A 20,291-nucleotide genomic window follows, 5' to 3' on the forward strand; every position below is an offset into this window, starting at 1 on the left:
GCAAGGTCATTAGAACTCAGTGCCGAGTTCAAACAGATTCCATTTTGGCTGCTGCAAGAACCTTAGCCCGTAGTGTGGGAGCCACGAATTGATGGAGTATGCAAAACACCTGTTTAAAATGTAATGTCCACGATCTGAAGTTGTTTTTAAATGACTCACTCACTAAACTGTAAATGAAAATTGGCTGCAGCTGTCACTGATTGCTGAACAACAAGTCTGCCGGATTGCTTTCATTGGCAAGGCAGTTGGTGTAGCAACTGTTCATGCAGTTTTAATAGAGGTCTTTGTTCACATTTCCTCCAAGAACCATCATCATGGCCTTATGAAAGCTTGGCAAAGTTTCAAAAGCTACAATTATCTTGGCGGGGGTTCTGAGTTCACAGTCTGATTGACAGCCTAAAGTGTCCAGTAAAGGATTAGCTGTTTATGATGTGGATTATGAATAGAAGGCGTTTGTATTTTTAAGAGATTAACCATTTGAGATTGCACGTGGTGGAGATTTGGTGAGTTGGCATGCAGGGTATGAATGACCAGGGGGGTGGAGGCACGAGTTTGCACAGGGGTACAAGGAGTCAAGGAAGGGTGGCGCGTTAGTGAGGGGTGAGGACTGGAGGGCGGAATAATTTTGAAAACACAGAACCGAGGCAGACCTTCTAGTCTAACCAACCTGCCTCGACAACCTGCCTATGTTGCAGCGGTGTCTATACTTTGCCAGACGCAAGTGGATGTAAACACTTGGGAAGCCAAGAGTTTGTAACAGCTGCTACATAAATGCAAGTGTTTCTTTTTGTAATGACCCTTCTCCCGCCCCAAGTAGATTGTTTGGTCACAATAAAATGTTTACGAGGGCAGCACCATGGCGCAGGGATTAGCACTGCTGCCTCACGGCACCGAGGATCCGGGTTCGAATCCGGCGGCTGGTCACTGTCCGTGTGGAGTTTGCGCATTCTCCCCGTGTCTGTGTGGGTCTCACCCCTCACAACCCAAAGGTGTGCAGGTTAGGTGGATTGGCCACACTATTGGAAAAAAAAAGAATTGGGTACTCTAAATTTTTTAAAAATTAAATAAAATGTTTACGGAATATGAAAGGAGGTGCGGGATCTGAAAATGCCAGTTTTGCGAAGCGAGCTCAGGACGAATCAGGAGCCTGCGATATACCCAATTTTCCATTCCTTTGCAGTCAGTGAAAGCGATCTCAGGCCCAGCGTGAAACAGATCGTGCAACCGGCGAAGCATATTTCACCTTGTGTGAAGTTCCTTCAAAAGCCGAGATAATAGCACGGACCCGGAGAATCGGGACACACGCCCGGGGAGGCTGATGCAAATCCATCCCGGATTTCTCACAATCCAGGAAATGTAAAGATCTCAACAGCATGGAAAGCACCAACCAGAACTTTAACAGTCCTTGAAAACATGCTGAACAGTCACGAGTCGATAGAAGAAAACTGTAGAGGTTTGAGGAGTGAAGACTAAGAATGAAATAAAGAATTGCCAGAAGGAAGTGAGCAATGAATAAAAATGTGCCGGTCTCCACTGCGGGTAGTTGTCAGGAATGCAGCATTTGCCTCAAAAAGAAATGGAAGAGGAAACGTGCTCGAAGCAATAAATCAGAAGTAGGTTGATTCTGGCCCAAGGCTCCTTCCAGGCTGTTTCCCCCTTTGGCCTCAATGACATCAGTACACAGAGCCCAGTTTCCTGGTTTTTATGGTTTTTGTGACTGAATAAGCACCAGACATTAAATTGGTGCAGGCTTTTACACCGTCTCTCTTCCGCAATTTGTGGTAGTCTTTCCGTGGAGGATGAAGAAACGCAATGAGACAACACATTTGTGAGGGGCTTTGTATGGGTAAACACATAATGTGAACACTGGTACTTTTGAAGGCCTTGGGCAATCAGTCAGATGTACCGTCCGGTCACATTGACCCGCTTTGCTGGATTCAGTCAAAGTGCACCATCATCTTATTAATTTATTCCCTGAAGTGCAACAGGCGCCTAACTGCTGTGAGGAATGCCTTTGGAGAAGGTGCTTTGAAAGGCAGCAAGGTGGCACAGTGGTTAGCACTCCTGCCCCACAGCTGCAGGAACCCGGGTGCGACTCCGGCCTTGGGTGTGAGTGTGGAGTTTGCACTTTCTCCCCGTGTGTGCGTGGGTTTCCTCCGGTTGCTCCCATTTCCTCCCACAGTCCAAAGATGTGCGGGTTAGGGGGATTGGCCATGCTAAAGCTACCCCTTAGTATCCAAAGGTTAGGTGGAGTTACGGAGATGGGGTGGAGGAGTGGGACGAGTTAGGGTGCTCTTTCGGAGGATCGGTACAGACTTGATGGGCCGAATGGCCTCCTTCTGCACTGTAGGGATTCTAGGAAATGCAAAATAGAGCTGCCATGTGGCCATTTTTCTAGCCATCAATTGAGGGCTGGGGGCATAGGTTGGGGACTGAGTGCTGCATTATCTGCCGTAACAGTCTTGCATTTATATAGTACCTTCAAATGTAGAAAAGCATGACAAAGTGCTTCAAATGGAATGTTATCAAACAAAATTGGACGTCAATATGTAGGTGGTAGGGCAGCAAGAGAAGCCTCTTAAAAAGGATCCATCAGGGTGGCATGCGGCGCAGTGGTTAGCACTGGGACTGCGGCGCTGAGGTCCCGGGTTCGAAACCCGGCCCTGGGTCATTGTCCGTGTGGAGTTTGTACATTCTCCCCGTGTCTGCGTGGGTTTCACCCCCACAACCCAAAAAAGGTGCAGGTTAGGTGGATTGGCCATGCTAAATTGCCCCTTAATAGGAAAAAGAAAAATAATTGGCTACTCTAAATTTAAAAAAAAGGATTGATCCATATTGGATTAGGTTTTACTTTATTTAGTTTCCCTCCTTCCCGAGCCGATAAATCTGGAGAAACCTGAAAAGGTCCATTTGAGACTTTAGAAAAATGGGAATAATACTCTTCTCTCCATAAGCCACTTTTAGTCGATGTATTCTTTTACCTTTGACCTTCCAGGCAGATTCTGGCACCTTCCCCATTCGTCTGGCTCCAATCACCAGATCAAAGCTGAACAGACAGCCACCAGTAATTATTGCTGGGATGTTGTGACTGATTGTCAGCTGATTTCGCTGTTGTCCAGCTCTGTGCCAGTCGCTCAGCAGAGGAGCCTAAGCCAGGCCGGAATGATAGAAACCGACCTTTAGAAATCAGGTTATCATCCAGCCCTGCTTCAAGACAGCAGTGCTGACGAGATCGGAAAGCAGAACATTAAAATCCAGCTCGCCGATCTCAATCCAACACATTCAGGAGGGATCGTTTGCCAAAATGGTAAATATCTAAATAAATTGAAATGTGGAGCCAAGATTTGCTATTCTGATACTTAAGTGATTAAGAGTCTGGGCAGGCTGCCAGAATCCAATGGCATTTATTAGGTGCTCTAATAGCTGCTGATGGGGGTAAGGGCAGGCAACGAAGAGGAATCAGGCACTTTATAACAATGCAATAAAACATGACAAGATATTTAAGTTCAAGCAGTTAGAGTCAAACAACTCAAATTATATTGGTTTTAGCTGCTCTGCCACCAGCTACAGATCTTCAGCCAAATGCCAGAAATCCTTCCAATTGTATAGGGAGCCATTACTGGGACAAGAGCTTCCAGCCTCATTACTACAGCTTAGGCGAGTTCCTTCCTCCTCCACTCCTGATTCTGTTAGTGTGACGGCGGGCGTATTCTGTGGGCACCCTGGCTAAGTGACCACTGTGTGCCTCACACCATCAGCCAGACTGGCCAAGTCCAATCCCATCTCCACTTGCCATTCAACATGCAGCAGGAAGGAGCGGAATGATGATCGGGGCAGGAGTTCCCCCTCCCCAAGCCGGCAATGCTAAGAGCCACTCGAGGTTCCCAATTACCACTCAATGCCATGGGAGAGTGTCCCTTTCAGAAATGTTTTGTCTAATCACATGCCACTGTGCAGAGAGACCTGGGTGTGCTAGTGCATGAGTCACAGAAAGTTGATTTACAGGTGCAACAGGTGATTAAGAAGGCAAATGGAATTTTGTCCTTCATTGCTAGAGGGATGGAGTTTAAGACTAGGGAGGTTATGGTGCAATTGTATAAGGTGTTAGTGAGGCCACACCTGGAGTATTGTGTTCAGTTTTGGTCTCCTTACTTGAGAAAGGACATACTGGAGGGTGTGCAGAGGAGATTCACGAGGTTAATCCCAGAGCTGAAGGGGTTGGATTATGAGGAGAGGTTGAGTAGACTGGGACTGTACTCGTTGGAATTTAGAAGGATATGGGGGGGATCTTATAGAAACATTTAAAATTATGAAGGGAATAGATAGGATAGATGCGGGCAGGTTGTTTCCACTGGCGGGTGAAAGCAGAACTAGGGGACATAGCTTCAAAATAAGGGGCAGTAGATTTAGGACTGAGTTTAGGAGGAACTTCTTCACCCAAAGGGTTGTGAATCTATGGAATTCCTTGCCCAGTGAAGCAGTTGGGGCTCCTTCATTAAATGTTTTTAAGGTAAAGATAGATAGTTTTTTGAAGAATAAAGGGATTAAGGGTTATGGTGTTCGGGCCGGAAAGTGGAGCTGAGTCCACAAAAGATCAGCCATGATCTCATTGAATGGCGGAGCAGGCTCGAGGGGCCAGATGGCCTACTCCTGCTCCTAGTTCTTATGTTCTTATGTCATTGTGTGGGTGGAGCTGGGCTGTGGCTCTGAGTTTTTAACTTTCGCTTGGACTGGGTTTTGAACTGCACATGTTGAAAGAAGTGTCTCTCTCTTCATTTTAAAAGTTGTTTTCAGACTGCTTGGTAACGTAAAAGAGATCATTGCTGTCTGGAAGGAATTCAAATCTGCTGTTTGAAAAGGGGATCAGAGCATCAATCACAAAATGCCGTGTGCTGAGCCACATCTTTGAAAAGGGGCTTCTGGTTTTACTTGGATTTTGTTATTGAATTGGAACAGTTAAGGGGGAATTTATTAAGGGATATATATAGATTACTGTAGCTGTGTGGGGGCTTTATGTTTGTAGTTGATAATAATTCTTACTGTGTGTGTTTATACAGATGTTATCTAAATTTGTAGAATAAAGCTTGTTTTTTGAGTAAAAGCGCCCAGAACTCAGTTGAATAACAGATGAAAGACAGGCTCTTGGGAGACTGGGGGCCAAACCGGAGCCTTTCTTGGCCTGCAGGTTCAGCTGTCTGCTGCTTCAGTAGGGATTGCTTGTGTTGCAAAGCAGGAGGCACACGTGGCTGGCATGTATTTGCACTGGGCACTGACTCATGCTGGAGCACAATCAGCTCTCCAGTACTTTGCCCAAGTGACTACTCGCAAATAACTTGGGACAGTTAACGCGAGTCAATAAATCAACGGCATTGGCGTTGAATGGTGGGCGAGATGCGGATAAGCCCGATATTCTTTTCGCCAAAACCCACACGTGGATTTTCCAGAAGGAGTTTCTAGACGGTGAAATGAGTGCGTAGTTTGGCTGACCTTTCTGCTCCTGGCATCTCTTGGATAAAGTGCTGGAGGACGAGTGGCATTTGTGATTCTAGTGAGTCAGAATACGGGGAGATTGCAAAGGGCGACGAAGATGAGGAAAAACTTATGCCAACCGGACAGGCCTCCTGCTTTGTAATGCAGGCATTGTCAAGAAGTGAAGGTGGCTCTGCTCATTTATCCAGCGCAAGGGACCCGTCTTATCACCCAACCTGCGATTATAGGTCAATCTGCCAACCATCTTCACTTCCAATTGGGTGGCATTCCCCTACCACAAGCTTTAGTGAAAGAAGAGAGAGTAGAGAAAAATGGAGGACCACCACTTTAACCCAGGCAAACAAGTGAAATTAATTACTGCCAAGTGCATGGACTCGCCCATAGCAACAGAGCACTGTACAGATGATTCTGCTTTTAACTGAATACAACCTCTTCAGAGCTGCCAAACTACCTGTGCAAGGCCAAGCCTGGGCTGTGTGGAGTCTGGAAGCTGCCATGGAGGAGGAATGCTCTGTAAACAACCTTTGAGAGCTCTGCTGGGATATCCTGTATAAATAACCTGAATAAACCTGCCCTGCATGAGTAATGTTTATATGCATAAGGACACAGTTTTATCCCCGCACTCTGCCTTCGATCCCAGACAGTGTGTGACCCGCAGCAAGATTTAAAAGAAAAAGATAAATAAGGATACTGTTTTACCAGACAATCCAGCTGTGAGACTGGGCTCCTGTTTCCTGGCTGACTGATATCCCATACTTTCACGCAGCCTTTCCCCCCAGTGTACACGTGCTTTGTGAAGTTACTGACGGCTACGGCGCACACCACTTCTCCGTGGGGAAGGTTGTTGATCTGCCGAGCGTGCCGTGGGATGCCTGGGCCGGTGAGAGCATCAGTTGGAAAAGCAACAGGCTGCATCTGTCTGTCTGCTCCAACGTGGAATGAGTAGGCACTGTTAAAGAGGATAAGAGGCAAAATAAAAATAATGATAGACAAATCTTTAGCTACAGGCAAAGGACTCTTAACCCAGCGAGCTTGCTGATCGTTCTGGACTCCATTTGCCCGCTTTCGCATGATTACCCACCTTGCTGTGGGTCTGGAGTCACATGTAGGTCAGACTAGGTAAGGATGGGATAGTGGTGATGTCGCTGGACAAGTAAACCAGGGATCCTGGCTAATGTTCTGGAGATGTGGGTTCCATTCGCACCACGGAGACTAAATTTAGTTAATAAATCTGGATTATAAAGTTAATCTCTGGGATGGCGGGTGTGAAACTATCATTGATGGCTTTAAAAACCCATCTGGTTCACTAATGCCCTTTCGGGAAGGAAATCTGCCGTCTTTACCCAGTCTGGCCGACATGTGACCCCAGACCCCGCAGCAATCTGGTTGATTTTTAATTTCCTTCTGCAACGGAGGGCAGAGCAAGTAACTCAAGTCCAGGGACAATTACGAATGGGCAACAAATGCTGGCATTGCCAGCCCCATCCACACCCCCATGAAAGAACAAATAAATAATCCAATACTGCCTCACTCTTCCATCACTCCTGAGCAATATTAGCTTCTGACTCTCTAACTCTTGCCTCCCAATCCTCGGCGTGGCCAATTAAAAATGCCTCACGCCTCCCCATCCCGGAAATGTTCCCTCCATCAATTCTGGAACCCTCCCTTCACACGCTACCATCGATGGCCGTGACTTTAATATCAAAGTCACAGGCTGTGAAATGTTCAACCCACAGCCCTCCAGCTCCCTCGCCTTCATCATCACAATTGCCTCAAAACCCCCTTCATTGTAATAATAACAAAGGTTGTTAGATTTTTGTTGGTTTGTTGGACAAGGGTGCAAAGGGCTGCAGAGTCAAGATGGGTAGATGGAATTCTGACATTGTGGAACAGAACAGTGCGACAACGGTTCAATGACCGACACACATTCCTATATTTATGCAAAATCAAGTTCAATTCAAGCTCAAAGCCACATTTTGGCCAAACGGTACTCGGACTGGATTTTACTTTCATTCTCACGGTACTTACGGTTTTCCCGCGGTTGCTGCCGATAAGCTCCCCGGGAGACCTGGACCTCGTTTGTGAGAGTGAGGCTCGAAACCAGCCTAGGCAATTCGAAAAATGGTGTTAAGGCAAGAGAGTAAAATAGATGAGAGAGTAAATAGGTGAGAGCAAAAGGTTTAATTGACAAAATAAACGATTGCTTTATGTGTGACCAATAACCTCAGGAGTGGCTGACGATGGGAACTCGGGGCGGCACGGTGGCACAGTGGTTAGCACAGCTGCCTCATGGCGCCAAGATCCGAGGTTAGATCCCGGTGCCGGGTCACAGTCCGTGTGGAGTTTGCAGATTCTTCCCCGTGTCTGCGTGGGTTTCACCCCCACAATCTAAAGATGTGCAGGGAAGGTGGATTGGCCGCGCTAAATTGCCCCTTAATTGGAAAAAAAATGAATTGGGTACTCTAAATTTAAAAAAGAATATAGAGTTAATTAACAATCTTACTCAAGGGGCCTCACCTGGGCTGGTGACGGAAGTGATCCCTTCAGAATAGTAATGACTGAGCATTTTATATTTGTCACCCATGAGAGCAGTGTATCAAAGAAGCTCAGGAGGCTGCATTTAAAGTTTTTTAAGCCAGGCTCCCATTAGCTTGCATATCTCAATGTCTACTAATACAAACACAGCTTTGGTTTCTGATTTGAGATTCAGGTCCCTTTCAAAATGTCCAGGCCATAATACTCCAAGGATAACTCAGTATCTGAGAAACAGAAGCACAAGTAGGACCAAGGCCTTGGGGAGCTTGACATCAACACTGACGCCCAACGTGGTAAGTTACAGCACTAAAGACAAGCATTTTTTGCCTCGACAGACACAAACTTCAAACAAAACAAAAAAAAAACTTTTATTGGGCCTCAATCCTCGGGACATGAATATTCTCCCCTCCCTTTCTTCTCCTGGTGTTGCTTTGTAGGTTGTCAACGCTGGGTGGGATTTTCCACCTCAGCCTTCCCCTTGTGCGGTTCGCGACGTCAGTGATGGTGGCCCACCATTGGCCGGCAGCAGGATCTTACAGTCCTGCCGCTGTCAACGGGGTTATCCGTTGTTCGCGCCCTCTGCCACCGGGGAGGACCGGAAGATCCCACAGGCGAGAACAGATGGAAAATCGCGCCCCCCTCATGTCTTTTAAGACCTGTTGGACAACACAAAATGCATGGCTTACCACAGACGAGCGTCCAAACGTGGAGGCCGAGGCTCCGCCGTTGAGTTGAGGAGAAGCAAAGTGTAACCCCGCGTAGGCATTGGCCCCAGCAATCCCACCATTGACAGCGGTGTGGACCATGCCAAACGGAACAGGGAAGGCACCCTGTACAGACAGGGGTGTTTTTAAACTTAAACCTGAAGGGAGAGAGCATCAAATTAGTTAGCTCCAGTTACGACAACCGAGTGCACAATTTGTGCTAACCTTTGATTTGATTCGGAACATTACAACACAACAGCAAACAACAAGAATGTGCTTTTTTTTTATAGAACTATTGGATGATTTTAAAAAAACATTAATCTGTTCCTGACAAATCTACTTCAGTTTAGTTGTTTATCTTCAAGAGCACAAGCAACAAAAAAGAGTTTGTCATATGGTCCCTCCGAGCCAAATCAGCCATTCATTTAGCCCTTCAATCAACTCCACTTTTGACACCCGATCCCCTCCAATTCCCCAAGAGATGTTTGAAACAAGGCAGTTCTTGGTCCCACACCATGAGCAGAGATATGCAGCAGGGGAAAAGAACTCCAAACAATTCTATGTGCCTACGCAATGGGCCAATGCAATTAACCGTGCAGCTCTTTCGAAAAGCCCGCACAGGAATGGCAGGCTGAATGTTTCTGTGATTGGAAGGGCCTGTTTTCATGGTACTGAGCACCATGGGAGAGTAAGAACGTGTCTGAACATGTAGATCATGCGAACAGCTTGGGAGAACCACCACGCAGTGCAGTTCAGATTCACTTCTCACTTCACTTAGCTCTGGATTTGAGCGTGGTGGAAAGGTGCCATCATCGGGCAAAGGGGAAAATAGATACCAAATGGGGGGGCCCGGGCCAACGTTCCCTCCAAGTTGCAATCAGGCACTTTCCACACGAGACAAACTGACCACGTAAAAGCAGATGCGCATATGCTCGATAATCTCAAAGGGACCAAACCGCGGACAGAGAAGGGGATTTGGAGGCAATTAATGGGAAGAAAGTGATGAGCTGCCAAAAAGAAAAGATGCAGAAATCTGGAGGCTGGGTCCTCAACCTCCAATTCGTGCTAGACATCGTTGGTAACTCAGATTGCACAATCTAAAATCAAGTACTTTAAAAATTTGTGAGCATCATAGAGTCTCCATTAATAATGCAACAATAGGCACATTCTCAATAAATAACAAAACGTTCAGGTCAAGGTCACATTACCTAAAGGATCAGTGCCCGCTTTGCTGGAGGCGGGACAGAGCTGTGATGTACCACTGGTGCCAGGGGTAGCGGAATCGCTCCTTGATGATGATATATTCGACTTAAGACCAGGTGTATTGGTTTTCTCATTCTGTCGACAGGAACAGAAATGTTAGTTTGACAGTTTTTAAATCGAAGCTCATCTTTATTTTACACTAATCATGAACTTGGCGCCAGGACCTTTGAGAATAGGCTTCTTTTCAGCTGGATTCTGGGAGAATGGGCTCCGTATTTGCTGTTAAATCGGGCTTCAGTCGACTGGAGAACCCAGAGAGCGCTGCGGCGGGGCACAGGCTCGAGGGACAGCGGCGGGAGAGGAGGGGGTCCCGTGACGAAAGGGGGAAAAGGAAGAAAGGAAAGAGGAAATAAATAAAGGAAAAAGAAAGAGAGCCAGAGTGACCTCTGACTTAATTTGGGGGGGGGGGGGGGGGGGGGGGGGGGAATACTTTCAGTTGAGCCACTAACACATTCCAGATGAACCTTTGGTCATTTTAATTCAGCGACCCAGAGGATGTGACAAATGAAGAGATAGAAAAGGGAAGAGGTGCTTACCGCAACTGGGTCTTTACTCTTGAGAGGCGGCGGGGGAGGGGGAGGAGGAGTGCTACTGGTGGAAACCAAGGAGGTGGGACTATTCCCTTGGTTCTTCCTCCTCACGTGCAGTTTGTCTAATCCATTTTCATGTGCTGCTTGGGAAGGACTGCTGTACGGTGATGAAGGTTCCTGCAACAGGCAACACCACATTGTTAGCCCACTGTAAGAGGTAATAGAACCTGATTTTCAACAAGTACCGCCAACCTCCAGTCTACACTGACTGGGCTGAACTTCGCCAGTGGTAGGAGTATCATTGCAGCTGGACTTTGGGGAGGGGAGTAGGAGGACAGTAAAGTGCAGGGGCTCTCTCATTTTTGACCATAATCTTTACTTCCCAGGATACACAGCTAATGGGTGGACAAAATGTATCAGGGTCACAGTGGAGACCAGCCGTATAGCAGCAGGACTACAAGGAATGAAGGAATTTTGCAATGGGGCCTCCTGCGGTTTAATACACCTGGGGGGATATAGGCCGGGGGTTGGTGGTGAGTGGGGTTTGGCTCCTTGGGGATTCCTGATACAAGATCCCAACGTTTGACACCACCAAGAGTGGGAGTTGGAAAGCATCACCTTATGCCCAGCTTCAGTTTGCAGTCCTGCCCAGGTGAAGCCAACTCACTCTCGGCCCAAAGCCAGTTTTCAGACTTCAACACAGGGTTTCCTTTTAAGTCAGCAATAGTTACAACCGCAGTCAACAAACATTAGTACGGAGAGCATGTAGAACTGAAACTTGCTTGGGGATTCTTCGGCGATCACTTGCTAACGAGTACGATTGTCCACCTCAGAAACTCCGTGTTACTGGCCATGGGTTTGTGGCTGAGGGGTCCGATTCTAGAGACAGTTTCGACCGCACTCTTGGTAGGTGGTTCCGGGAGGTGGGATGAGTCCTTGCTCTCTAGATCGTTGGTGTTTTTTTCCTCAGGCTCCTTTTCCGAGCCTCCTCGTGTCATTGGGTGTCCTTGAAGAACTGTGTCCCTTCAATCAGGAGATTCCTCCAAGTAGGTCTCTTCTGAGCAAGGGTCTCCCAGGCGTTGAAGGCGATGTTGCATTTTGTGAGGTAAGCTTTCAGGGTGTCTTTGAAGCGCTTCCTTTGTCCTCCTTTTGTTTGGAAGCCTTCCTCGAGTTGGGCGAAGAAGATTTGCTTTGGCAGTCGGGACTCTGCCATCCCAAGCACACGGCCGGCCCAGCGAAGTTGGCTTTGAATGATCGGCGGTGCTCTGGGCTCCTTCAAGGACGCCCATCCTCCCAAATGATGTATTGGGAAAACAATGAGGCGGGGGAAAAAAAACACGAGTCAGGAGGCACAGTGGTTGGCACAGCGCCAAGGTCCTGGGTTCAACCCCAACCTCGGGTGACTGTCTGTGTGGAGTTTGCACTTTCTCCCCGTGTCTGCGTGGGTTTCCTCTCGGTGTTCCAGTTTCCTCCCGCAGTCCTAAGATGTGCAGGTCAGATGGACTGGCCATGCTAAATTGCCCCTTGGTGTCCAAAAATGTGAAGGTTAGGTGGGGTTATGGGGATAGGGCGGTGCCTAATCAGAGTCTGCGCAGACTCGATGGGCCAAATGGCCTCCTTCCACACTGTAGGGATACAATGAGTTGATGGTGAGCTAGGAATGGAGTGCTACAAGTTGGGGCAACAGCATTCTGGGATTGACCAGGCCTAGTTTGGGCAGCAAGTAGGGCAACTTATCGGACGGAGACCTTTCTCAGAGCAGCATTGCCACAAAGGGCTGGGCTGCCCAAGAGAAGCAGACAGCATCGTGGGAGCCAACTTGACAACATTAGACTTTAATAAACACGTTTCCTACAGGAATGAGGCAACTTGGAGCTATGTGTTGAAAGAAATATGGAAAAATGTCAAAGCTTTTTCATTCATCTTATCAATTGTTCTTTAACTTGTATTAATAGTTGGCAGACGGAGGGGGAAAATTGTAGTCAAAATAAATTAAGGAAAAATATTTTAATGGTTTGAGTTTGTTTTTATTGGTAGATTTTCTTCATTGCTCATAGTTCCAATTTCTGATTCATTGCCATTTAATGAACACACAACTCGAGTCACTCAAAGGGCAACTCCAGTACATGAGAGCATTTTAATATTTACATGAAGAATGGACAGTTGTGGGCAAGGTAGGCTGTAGCCAAGCTTTCAAAATGTCAAAACCTGGCCGTACAAACAATTTAACTGACCTCGTTGGAAACATCAACTACAAGATTATCATCGCTTTTGTCTTCGTCGCTGTCCTGTTTAAGAGAGAGAGAGAGAAAGAAAATATTTAAACTTCTTGGAAGATGTGCTTGGTTGAAGTCCTGGCCATGTTTCTATCATGGGGTGACTGATTAACATTCAGCACATTGTCCAATTCACAACAGGTCAATAGTTGACCCCAAATCATCGTTGTGAGCAGTGCAATGGCTTTATTCAAATCAAGCTGGTAAGTGTCATGATGTGCAGACACGCAGATAATGATAGACTGACAGGCAGCTAATGAGCACAGTGATCAGGACATGACCAATGAGCAGGCAGGACACTCAGGGGTGGTATCTCACTATAAAAGGCACGAGGCACTCACATTCCGCCTCTTTCCACTGATGAACATCTCCAGAGTGAGTCAGGGTGTACGTACAGTATCAAACCTCCAGCACGTGGCTAAGAGCTAGTCTGGTTCAGTCAGACAGAGTAACCACACTTAGGTGAGCAGAGAGTCGAACTCATTGAGAACTGAGCTAACTGTGTGACAGGTTCAATAAATCAGATTGAACTAACTTCAAGGTCTGGAGTATCTTTTGGTTAAAGCTGCATCCAGTTGCAGCCTGTGTTATCCCAGAGTACATAACACAACAGTAAGTAAGCAAGTGGAAGGTCCCTGGTTTGCTCCCTCACCGTGTCATCCAAGGACTGCACTCCTACTTTCGGTCATCAGCTAATGACTCAAGTTTTAAAATACACATTGTGGACGTCTCAAGAAAGGCGGCGGCCCATTTGTGGTCAATGAACCTGCTGAGCACAGTCTTTGTTAAGTCAAATAAGGCCATGGTAGATGCTGCTGTTACTTGTAGAATTTTGGTTGTGTGTGGAATTTACATTTTCAAACGAGGGGGGTAGAAACAGGGAGGGAGATTTGCTAGTAAAATATGGATGTCCTATCAGGGTGGTCGTCCAAACAGGCGGAAACACTGGCTGGCCAAATCGATGGATATTTGAAGGGCTCAGCACATGGGTCATGAGGCTAGAAAATCCTGGCCAATATGTAGCTACAAAAGGCAGAATTACCAACAACTGAATGCAACCCAAGCAATCAGTGCAAGAGGAAGTGAACACATGGGAGGTACGATTAAAAGAATGAATGGGGAAACAATAGGAAATAAGTAGAGTTTCTAATCAGTTGAATTTACTTATTAGCCTCCCTCAAGCAAACTTGAAGAGAATTAACAAAGTGTAAACTGTGTCACAACTTACAACTTCAATAATTCTGTACCAAACACCCTTTCTCCATCCCATCAATTTTGTTTCCTATTGAGTGAGCTTTTATCGTTCCACAACCCCCAACAGCTTATCATAGGGGTGTCTACATAACTTTTCTTCATGTGCACACCATGGCAGAAGATATCATCGGCCTCATTAACGGGTGACATCGTCGGTGAGCCCAATTCAAATCGTACACGCACACACACCCTGGGGGTGTGCCAGAATTAACAGGGAACAGGGACCCCCAGCACTACTCTGCCCTATTCCTCAGGCAACGGAGGCAAATTTTAACTCCATGCAGCCTCAGATATCAAACCCTCAGCTGTAATGCTCTGCGTGACATAGCTACCCTCCAACAATCAGGACAATAATGACAGCGTCCCATTCAAACACTCGTGTCAATCCATCACGAACTTACAGTCCTTCGTTGTACTTTCCTTTATCCTTTCCCAGGATGCGGGCATGATTGCAAAGTCAGCATTTTTATTGCTCATCCTGAATTGCCCTTGAGGAGGTGGTGGTGAGCCACCTTCTTGAACCGCTGCAGCCCATGTGATGTCAGTACACCCACTGTGCTGTTAGAGAGTTCCAGGACTTCCAGCCACCGTGAAGGATCGGTGATATATTTCTAGGTGGGGAGGACGTGTGGGTTGAGGGGAACTTGCAGGCAGTGGGTGTCCCCGTGTAACTGCTGCCCTCGTCCTTCTAGGTGGTAGAGGTTACAGATTTGGAAGGTGCTGTTGAGGGAGCCTTGGTGAGTTGCTACCGGACCTCAATGGTTGCAAAGCACTTTGGGACATTTGGTGGTTGCGATAGGCGCTATATAAATCCACGTTGTTCCATCTCCTTCCTTAATCTCAATCATAGAAGTGCACACGCTGTATTGCCAGTGTAAATCTGGTCTTCTTTGCACATCAGCAAGCTCATGGCTTCTTTGAACAGCCTGGCTAATATTGGCCCAGATTTGTGGGACAATTTGATGCTTTTACTCCAGCCCCACTGCTGAGTCAGGTCGGAATGTCAAAACTCATTTCACCGAGCCCGGACATGCATCGTGCCAGGCTGGGCTGGATTCAAGAACAACATCCTGAAGTTAAAAACAGCGCATAACCACCCTGTGCTTTCCTTCAAATTTAAACCATGGGGGTGGGGTTTAATCACTTTGGCCGAACTGCAAAGTATGCAACAGAATCTACAGACGCTAGAATAAGCGAAAAAATAAAGGGGCAAAATCAGGTAAAACACTTTCCATTTGAACTCAATGCTGCGGTTTGCAAATTGAGATCCTGGGGAGGTGACAAACATCGGGAAATTTAATCATGAAGCAAGCGATAGCCAGGGCTGAACTCACAGCAGTGGAGGGATTGTGAAGGAGGGAGTGGAATATACAGGGACAAAAAGGTATGTGACAATAATCAGTGAGCCACAGTGTTGGAGGCAGTATATTGGCATGGATAGAGCATTGGCTAATGGGCAGAAAGCAGCGATTGGGGATAAGGTGTTCTTTTTCAGGTTGTTGATCCGGAACCAGTGAGGTCCTGCAGAGGTCAGTGCTGGGACCGTAAATATTTACAATATATATGAATGACTTTCATAGATTTCATAGAATTTACAGTACAGCAAGAGGCCATTCGGTCCATCGAGTCTGCACCGGCTCTTGGAAAGAGCATCCTACTCAACCCCACACCTCATCCCCATAACCCAACACTAAGGGTAATTTTGGACACTAAGGGCAATTTAGCATGGACAATCCACCTAACCTGCACATCTTTGGACTTTGGGAGGAAACCGGAGCACCGGGAGGAAACCCACGCACACACGGGGGAGAACGTGCAGACTCCGCACAGACAGTGACCCAAGCCAGGAGTCGAACCTGGCTTGGAGGAAAGAAGCGAATGTACTGTAGCCAAATTTGCACGGCGACACAAAAATAGGTGGAAAGGCAAGTTGCGAGAGGGATCCAGACCGTTTGCAGAGAGATAGTGATAGGTTATGCAAGTGGGCAAAAGGTTGGCAAATGGAGTATAATGTGGGAAAATGTGAAGTTGTCCATTTTGGAAGGGAGAACAAAAGAACAGAGTCTTATTTAAATGGAGAAAAACTGCAGAAAGCTGCAACACAAAGGGGACACTTGTGCACGAAACACAGTAAGCTAGCACAGCGATACAGCAGGTAAGCAGCGAGGCGAATGGAATTTCAAAGGGGTTGGAGTACAAGAGCTGGGAAGTCTTGCTGCAGCTGTACAAAGTACTGGTAAGACCACATCTGGAGCACTGTGAGCAGCTCTGGTCCTTTGAGGAAAGATATTATTTCATTAGAGGCGGTTTACAGAAGGTTCACGAGGATGATCCCCGATGCGGAGGGACTGTCTGTGGAGCAAAGGTTAAACAGGTTGGGATTCTACTCTTTGAATGTAGGAGAATGATATCGATCGCATTGAAACATGTTGGATTATTAAGGGATTTGACAGGGCAAAGGCGGAGGATGCTTCCCCTTTTGGGAGAGTCTCGGACCAGAGGGCAGAGTGTCAGAATAAAGTAAAGCCAATTTAAGACTCAGATGAGTAGGGATTTCTTCTCTGAGGGTTGAGAGTCTTTGGAATTCCTTGTCAGAGAGAGGTGTGGGGGCTCGTGTATATTTAAGGCTGAGATGGATGGATTCTTGTTCAGTAAAGGGAATCAAGGGTTACAGGGAAAGGGCGGGAAAGGGGAGGTGAGGAACGTCAGATCCTGTTGAATGGCGAAGCAGGCTCGAGGGGTGGAACGGCCTACTCCTGATCCTATTTCTTATGGAATTGGAGAACTATCTGAAGAGAGGGATTTGCAGAGCTTTGGGCAGTAGATGGGGCAGTGAGACTAGCGGAGTTACTCTTGCTGAGAGTTGGCACGCACACAACCAGTCAAACCGCCTCCTTCTGTGTTGTAACTATTGGCTGGTCCGACGTAACAGGAAAGCAGTTGTAGGGAGGAGCGTATGTTTCAGAGCATTCCACATTTCCCCAGCGGTGACCCATATGCGTCCAGCATTCTCAGAGGAGTTTATAGCACTCTTTACTCACAAGATGGCAGCGCACAACTACTTATTTGCAGACAGAAAGCTGCACAGCGGCGTTTGTCTTCATGAGCAGCATCATTAGGCTACTGCAGTAAATACTTTACACCATACATGGGCAGCACGGTAGAATAGTGGTTAGCACTGTGGCTTCTCAGTGCCAGGGCCCCAGGTTCCATTGCCCGCTGGGTCACTGTCTGTGCGGAGTCTGCACGTTCTTCCCGTGTCTGCGTGGGTTTCCTCCGGGTGCTCCGGTTTCTTCCCACAGTCCAAAGATGTGCGGGTTAGGTGGATTGGCCATGCTAAATTGCCCGTAGTGTCCTTAAGGTAAAGAAGGGGGGGGGGGGGGGGGGGTTGTTGGGTGGATACGTGGGTTTGAGTAGGGTGATCATGGCTCGGCACAACATTGAGGGCCGAAGGGCCTGTTCTGTGCTGTACTGTTCTATGTTCTATGTTCTATGTATGGTCTATATGTTCTATTTTAACTTCCACGGTAACATTAGCTGTAGATTTCTCACCGCGCATCTCCCCCTTCCTCCTCCCCCCCCAACCCTCCTCCAAACCCGACTCGCCGGTAAATGTAGGCAGGTGTAGGGGGTCACTTTACTGCCTCACAGCTGAAGCAACATCGATCGGGAACACTGCTCCGACAACCACCATCGACAAGTTCTGACCCACTTAGGAAACGGATTCAATCACTGCATTAGAAAAAGTGGCGCAAACTTGAGACAGCACTGGGGAAACCAGGCATGGGGCTCAGTTACAAAGGACACAGGCTCCTTCCTCTGGACTGGTCTCTGGGGTCGATTGTCCTGGACCCTCCAGGAATTAAAGATTAACCTCCAAAACGCTGCCCTGAGTAAAACTCGGAAGAAAATCATTGAGGAATTATTTAGAAGTGAACTTTAATTTTTGGAAAATTTCCATTATTTAAATACGTGATGAATGCAGAAATAGTTATACATTATGTTTTATATTTGTGACAGTGTTATTAATAGATCGGTTACGGTATCCAGACCATGCTCTGGATTCTCGGTTGCTAGCAACGACGGAGAATTTGGTGCTCTGCCAAATCTACCATTCAATGCAGCAGGACCGGAAAGTCCCACTGCCATAAACGGATGGGAAATCCCATCCTGTGTGTCTGCTAGAGCTGTAATTAAGAAGTCGTAAAAGGTAAGGTCATGATTGAATCGAGCCATTTACTTGTTTACATATAGAGGACCAATGGAACATGTGCTGGAGATACCCTGCAGAGTAGAGAGTTGTATTTAGGCCTGGCTAAGCAGGTCATGTGACATCTTAGTGGGGTACAGACGATGGAACTAATCGGAGGAGCCAGGTCTGTCTGTAGTTTTGCAGTTTTCCATAGTATGGGTCTGACAAGACAGAAGGATTTTAAGCTGAACAGCAGTTTTGCCAAATACTGCTAGGTTGAGCAGACGTGTACTGGCTCTGCTCTTGAAGGGTTTCCCTCTCCAAATGCCTCTACATCGCTCAGCATGTAATGTATTTGTTAACTTATAAAATGGCATTTGAACTGTATTGAGTTGCTCAATTGGGAGTTAATAGCAGGTTTAGACAGTAAGTTCAGTTTTTTCGTGTGCTTAAGAAACGTTGTAAAGCTATTTTCTTTGATGTTAATGTGGTTAATTCTGTGTTCACATTAAAGTTTGTTTTAACATACAAAGGTACCCATTGGTTCCAGAGGGTGGGTAGGAGAAGGGAGCGTCTCGGACATTTATAAGGAGCTTATGGGGTTGGAGGAGAGACAGACCGAGGAGCTGAAGCGCAAGTGGGAGGAGGAGCTGGGAAGTGAGATAGAGGATGGTCTGTGGGCGGATGCGTTGAGTAGAGTCAACATGTCTGAAACATGTGCCAGGCTCAGCCTGATACAATTTAAGGTTGTTCACCGGGCTCACATGACAGTGGCCCGGATGAGCAGATTCTTTGGGGTTGAGGACAGGTGCGCAAAATGTGCGGGAGGACCGGCGAACCATGTCCACATGTTTTGGACAAGTCCAAAGCTTAGGGGATTTTGGCAGGGGTTTGCAGACGTCATGTCCACGGTGTTAAAAACAAGGGTGGTGCTGAGTCCAGAGGTGGCAATTTTTGGGGTGTCAGAAGACCCGGGAATCCAGGAGAAGAGGCAGACGTTCTGGCCTTTGCTTCCCTGGTAGCCCGGAGACGGATACTATTAGCTTGGAGGGACTCAAAGCCCCTGAAGTCGGAGACCTGGCTATCGGACATGGCTAGCTTTCTCTGTTTGGAGAAAATCAAGTTCGTCTTGACAGGGTCACTGTTAGAGTTCACCCGGAGGTAGCAACCGTTCATCGACTTCTTTGAGGGAAATTAATCGTCAGCAGATGGGGAGTAGCTTCGATTAGGGTAGGGGGTCAATGAGGGTGGGACCTGTATGAGAGGTAAATGGAGCTTTTGCACTATAGAACATAACAGCGCAGTACAGGCCCTTCGGCCCTCGCTGTTGCACCAGCCTGTGAAACCACTCTAAGGCCCATCTACACTATTCCCTTATCATCCATATGTCTATCCAATGACCATTTGAATGCGTTTAGTGTTGCAGGCAGGGCATTCATGCCCTTACAAAATGAAATGAAATGAAAATCGCTTGTTGTCACAAGTAGGCTTCCATGAAGTTACTGTGAAAAGCCCCTAGTCGCCACATTCCGGCACCTGTCCGGGGAGGCTGGTACTACTCTCGGAGTAAAGAACCGACCTCTGACATCGATTTCAATTTCCCCTCAATTTAAAGCAATGTCCCCTCATGCTGGCCATCACCATCCGAGGAAAAAGGCTCTCACTGTTCACCTTATCTAATCCTCTGATCATCTTGTATGCCTCAATTAAGTCACCTCTTAACCTTCTTCTCTCTAACGAAAACAGCCTTAAGACCCTCAGCTTTTCCTCATAAGATCTTCCCTCCATACCAGGCAACATCCTGGAAAATCTCCTCTGCACCCTTTCCAATGCTTCCACATCCTTCCTATAATGTGGCGACCAGAACTGCACGCAATACTCCAAATGAGGCAGCACCAGAGTTTTGTACAGCTGCAACATGACCTCATGGCTCCAAAACTCAATTCGTCTACCAATAAAAGGGAACACACCGTGCGCCTTCTTAACAACCCTCTCAACCTGGGCAGCAACTTTCAGGGATCTATGTACATGGACACAGAGATCTCAC

The 20,291-nt window shown here is 47.1% G+C and overlaps 1 protein-coding gene across 4 annotated transcripts in view; it reads right to left on the reverse strand.

Moving 5' to 3' along the window:
- LOC119953674 (transducin-like enhancer protein 1) overlaps positions 1-20,291 on the reverse strand; it is a 187,872-nt gene that overhangs the window by 29,186 nt on the left and 138,395 nt on the right. For all 4 annotated transcript variants that reach the window (XM_038778186.1, XM_038778185.1, XM_038778183.1 and 1 more), the window contains exons 10-15: positions 12,757-12,810; positions 10,529-10,699; positions 9,938-10,067; positions 8,712-8,887; positions 7,519-7,595; positions 6,190-6,439 (exon numbers count right to left, since the gene is read on the reverse strand). In XM_038778186.1, the coding sequence (XP_038634114.1) occupies positions 6,190-6,439; positions 7,519-7,595; positions 8,712-8,887; positions 9,938-10,067; positions 10,529-10,699; positions 12,757-12,810 (858 nt within the window). The remainder of the gene's footprint in view (positions 1-6,189; positions 6,440-7,518; positions 7,596-8,711; positions 8,888-9,937; positions 10,068-10,528; positions 10,700-12,756; positions 12,811-20,291) is intronic.

Source organism: Scyliorhinus canicula, chromosome 18 (genome assembly GCF_902713615.1).
Source record: "Scyliorhinus canicula chromosome 18, sScyCan1.1, whole genome shotgun sequence".
In the NCBI taxonomy this organism is placed as follows: Eukaryota; Metazoa; Chordata; class Chondrichthyes; order Carcharhiniformes; family Scyliorhinidae; genus Scyliorhinus; species Scyliorhinus canicula.